The 5194-nt window shown below is 44.9% G+C and overlaps 2 protein-coding genes across 2 annotated transcripts; one reads left to right on the top strand and one right to left on the bottom strand.

The window, feature by feature from the left end:
• Positions 1-746: 746 nt before the first annotated feature.
• LOC308648279 (granzyme B-like) lies at positions 747-2340 on the top strand (the record flags this gene model as incomplete). Its single annotated transcript, XM_081292921.1, has 4 exons — positions 747-847; positions 1281-1413; positions 1605-1862; positions 2161-2340. The coding sequence occupies 4 exons, from the start codon at positions 747-749 to the stop codon at positions 2338-2340; spliced, it is 672 nt and encodes a 223-aa protein (XP_081149047.1).
• A 2327-nt stretch (positions 2341-4667) lies between these two features.
• Positions 4668-4980, bottom strand: LOC308647235 (cytochrome c, somatic-like; the record flags this gene model as incomplete). Its single annotated transcript, XM_081291290.1, has 1 exon — positions 4668-4980. Exon 1 carries the CDS (start codon positions 4950-4952, stop codon positions 4668-4670), a length of 285 nt encoding a protein of 94 aa, XP_081147416.1. The 5' UTR covers positions 4953-4980.
• Between the last annotated feature and the right edge of the window lie 214 nt (positions 4981-5194).

Raw genomic sequence — 5194 nt, forward strand, 5'->3', positions numbered from 1 at the left:
CAAGGACTGCCCTGCTCTTGGTCAGAGGGAGTATCTGAGTCTTGTGGGTCACTCTTCAAGTCATGAATGCTGCCTGACAAACACTCAGGGCCCCATGTTTGCTGCTGCTGGCTACTTAGACCCTGCCCCTAGGGACATGTATAAGGGCTTGAGCAACCAGGACTACATGGCAAGTGAGGAGACCAGGGGCAGGGCCAGAACAAAGGAGCATGGAGAGGGTCTTCTGATGAGGTCAACTTCCTGCTTGAAAAAGTGCTTTAGCACAAAAGGAGGGGACCTATCAGACAGACACTTCTGTGCTTATGCAGGGGGATTCAATAGAAAAACTAAAACAGATATGTGTACTGATAGGACACCAATCAATAATAGTGAGGAGAAGGTAAACAGGGAAGAGGGTAAGGAAAGAAAGGAAATTTCAGAGACTATAAAAGAACAAGGGAAACTCTCCCACCAGATTCCCAGCTCTGGGAATGTCTGGGGACATTCTCTTCAGAGAAATCTGCCTGATGATCTTGCAATAAACCTGTTGCTTGCTTGCTTTCTCTGCATCCTGTTGGTCAATTCTTTGCTTATCAAGGCCAATGAACCCCGCACCCCTAGATGGTAATACCACCACACTCAATCCTTCCCTCCCTGTAGTCTCCTCTCTTCAGCCTTTGGCTCCATAAGCACCAAGGGCAGGACAGAACTTTCTTTCAGGCAAAATCATTGGGGGCCGGGAAGCTGTGCCTCATTCTCATCCCCACATGGCATTTCTTCGTATCCAGACTCTAAACACAACAGAACGATGTGGGGGTTTCCTTGTACGTGAGGACTTTGTTGTAACGGCAGCCCACTGCTGGGGAAGGTAAGTTGACCTTTCTAGAGAAAACTCCACAGGGTTTTTTTCCCCTCCTTTGGGGCTGAAGACAAGAGCTCTGTGGAGGGCAGGTAAGCTCTGGGGAGAGAGAAGCAGGGCAGTGCAGGTGGCTTCTTATACAAAGGGAGAACGTGGATCAAGGCTGGATGGGAAGGAGGTGGGTTTTTCCCAAGAGCCCAGAGTGCACATGTGAGAAATTCAGAGTCTCACCTGGAGACACCTGAGCTCTGTGCATGACTGAGCACACTCCATCTGCTCCAGGAACTGCACCAGCCCTGGCTGCCAGAGATACTCAGCCCAGAGTCCTGTTCCCCTACACGTCCTCCCAACTCCACCCTGCCCCGCCCTGAAAAACCATTTCCTTCAGGGATCCTGAGCTGTATCCCCTGTGACTCTACCTCCCTCTCTGCTCTTGGTACAGTTCCATCAATGTCACCCTGGGGGCCCACAATATCAAAGAGAAAGAGAGGACCCAGCAGATCATCCCTGTAAAAAAAGCCTTCCCCCATCCAGATTACAACAGCAACTATTCCAATGACATCATGTTACTGCAGGTGAGGCATGTCATTCCAATGGGTCTTGCACACTTTAATCCTGGTGGATTAAATCCTCATGTCCTTCTGTACAACCCTCCTTCCTAAAATGAAGCCTTCACTTGTCCCAATGCCATGAAGATGGCAACCCCATGACTGTGTGGATTTTCGTGAGCGGTGGGTTGATCAGAATTCCCTTTATCTACCTTTAGTTGGAAAAGAAGGCCAAGCTGACTGCGGAGGTGAGCCTCCTCAAGTTACCCTCAGGACATTCCCAGGTTGCACCAGGGATGGTGTGCACTGTGGCTGGTTGGGGACGCATTGGCCAAAACATATCCACAACAAAACTGCATGAGGTACAGCTTGAAATCCAAAAAGACAAGGAATGTCTCTCTCGTTTCAAAGAACCATACAACTCCACCATCCAGATTTGTGTGGGGAACCCAAAAGAGAAGAAGGCTTCCTTTAAGGTAAGTTCACCTGCATCAGCTATTCCCTGCCTTGGACACAGCAGAGTTTGAGGAAAACCAGGGCAAAGGGAACTAATCATACCCCTGTGTACTAAGCCTTTCACCAATTCAGTCTCTGGTCCTGGGGTCAGTGGAGACTGACTGCCCTTTGGTCACTTCATGGACAGAGACTTACTGGAGAAGGAGCATCAGTCAACTGGAAGGAATAGTCAGGGTCAGGCTGGAGCCCCCTACCTGGGGAGGGGACAGTATGGGACCTGGAGCAGGCCTGCTAAGGCTGTCCTTTCTCTGCCCACAGGGAGACTCCGGAAGTCCCTTTGTGTGTAAAAATGTGGCCCAGGGCATTGTGTCCTTTGGGCAAAAGGAGGGGACACCTCCAAGTGTCTACACCAGGATCTCAAGCTTTCGGCGCTGGATTAAAAAAAACAATGAAATTCTTCAAACTCCAGGCACAAGACTGAGGGGCCTCCAGGATTGATTTTCATCTTCTCTTGAACAAAGCCCGAAAGTGTACTGGGTGGAAAAGTCGAGGGGAGACTGCCAGGTGCTTAATAAACTTTCATCTCTGCAACTGAAATGATGGATTCCTCCTTTCTTCACCAGCATAACATTCTGTAAGGTGCTGACTGTATGTCCAGCAGGAACTGCTCACATTTATGTTTCCTTACATTCTTCCCCTCAGGCACACTCCACCTTCCACCTCTAGAATATAAAACCTTACTGTGTTGATACTGGCTCCAAATAACTGTTCAATACCAGCTCCCTGCAGCAGGCTGAGTTTAAGCTACCCAGGAAAAAAGGACCTTCTCTAGACAAAACTCATTCCTACAGTGCCATCTTACCTCATTCTGTACCTACATCCCTGCCCTACCCACCTTCAGGGCCAATATGAAAACACAAAAGAACCCAGATTTGGAAAAGAAATTACATAATTCCCACCCTAATGGTAATCAGTAGGAGCCTTTTGGAAAGGTGTGGTTCATGCAGGGCTCCCTCTCCAAGTCAGCACAGCTGGCAGCTTGGAAGCATAAACAGTTTCAGGAAGAATTTTCAGTATCCCCAGATGCACCTTAAGTGTCTGTCACGCCCTGTCATGGGGCCAGAGCACAGCGCAGTGTCTGGTCTCCTGAGAGCCCTACCTCCCCTCAAATGACCTTCCATCTTAGTCTGAGCCAGCTTCTCTCCACCTCCCATGTCCAGGTTCCCTGGAATCCTGTGAGGATCTAAGCACCCTTTCTATCTGCGTTTACCAAGATTCTTATCCTTGATGAACCTTGAGCACTAGCTCACCTTCTGACCCATTCATAAAGGACCAGGAGGCAGGATATGTCCTCAGAACTCTAGTCCAGAGCTTTCACCTGGGTCAAAGCCATGTCAATCAACAGAGCCCAACAAAGACAGGTCACACTCAGCACCCTGATCCCTTACAGGCTCTTCCTTTTGGGCACCACTGACAGTCTGGCCTCTGGAACAGAACTCACTGATTGGTACCCTGGACTATAATGTCCATCTAAGTGAGACAGCCTGCCTTTATAGCAGGACCAAAGCAGTATTCTGCATCAACCAATACATCAATGCTCATTGAGCAAATACTGTGTGCCGGGCAGTAGGGTCCCTGCAAAGCAGCAGTCATCATGGAATCCATATGGTTTTTCTGTGGCTTTCCTGCATCTGAGCTTAAAATTTACAAGAATCACAGTCATCTTTTTTTCAAGATAATAAAACTTATTTGAATTGTCCTGATGTTACATGGTACAGTTTTGGGGTGCATTATCACAGCAGACCCAAGAATTGCTGATTATGGGGTCTAGTCTATCATTGCTTAAGAGCATTCCCTCCCAGGAGGCTGGAGGCAGATGGTGAGGGGGAGAGGATTGTGAACAGGACTGTCCTGAGGTAACTTTTTTGGGGGGGATCTCTGATTGTTTTTAATTATCTAAAATCTTATGGTAAAAATTTTTACAAATTTGTACTGATGGGTATATCTCTTTTACCTTAATCTTTCCATCTAATAAGTTGGCAAAAAGCATCACTACCAACCACCTAGATGTTCCAAAGTATTGTTTCTGAACAGTTGTTTAAAAACAATCCTGAATGATAACTTAGTCTTAGAAAATAAAGAATTAAAAAGTAAAGTCTAGCTTGTTATTGTATTATGCTGACTTAAAAGCAACTGAACTTATGGATCAGCTATAAAATGTGAGAAGTGTTAAATATTCTTTATTTAATATCATACATAAACCACTCTAAAATGTCTTTCCATAAGGAAAGAATAGCATTTTAGATACAGGGAATTCTAATTAAATTGGCATGGTCAACAAAAATATAAAGTAGACACTACTTCCTTATCTTCAACCACTGCCTTTAATAGGGTAATGAACACAAATTGAAACAAATGTGAATCATGCTTGGTTCTGAGAGAGTGAAGGGATTTCCCCCATATTTAAACATATTCACATAATCAGTTCTATAAAACTAAATATAAAACCAGTTTTCAGACGTCATTCACCATTTTTGTGAAATACTGAACATTACTAATTAAGTCGAACCATAACTTTAAAAAGGGGAAACAGTGATAGAATTTACTGAAGTGGGAATATAACCAAATATTAATTTAACTACAAGTCAGTTTTACTTAAATCAGGATTTAAGTAAAAATATTTTGTCAGTCATTCATGATCTGATTTCTGGTGTATCACATCAATTAAATTATGGTGCACATAAAAAACCCAAGAGACATTTCTGTTTGGTAATAAATAAGGCAGTAGCTATTACTCATTAGTGATTTTTTTTTGAGGTAAACTATTAGGTCTGCCCTTCTCCCTTCTTCTTAATGCCACGAAGACACATTTTTGTTCCAGGTATGTGCTTTGGGGGATTCTCCAAATACTCCATCAGTGTATCCTCTCCCCAGGTGATGCCTTTGTTCTTGTTGGCTTCTGTATAAGAGAATCCAGCAGCCTGACCTGTCTTCCACCCAAAGAGTCCATGGAGATTTGGCCCAGTCTTGTGCTTGCCTCCCTTTTCCATGGTGTGGCACTGGGCACATTTCTGAACAAAAATCTTCTTGCCTTTCTCAACATCACCCATTTTTAATTCCTTCTTTCGTCGCTAGTGCAAAGAAAGTTCCCAATCGGAAGCCAGACGTCCCACTCTCTAGCCCAAGGACACACGGGTCTGTGCCTATGGACCGGTGTCAATCCTGAGGTAACTGTTTTATTTTAATATTTTTAGTTGTAGATGGCGCAATATTTATTTTTATTTATTTATTTTTATATAGTGCTGAGGATCAAACCCAGTGCTTCACACATTGCTGGGCAAGCACTCTACCA

This window comes from Spermophilus citellus (genome assembly GCF_964194105.1).
Source record: "Spermophilus citellus genome assembly, chromosome: 4".
NCBI lineage: Eukaryota > Metazoa > Chordata > Mammalia > Rodentia > Sciuridae > Spermophilus > Spermophilus citellus.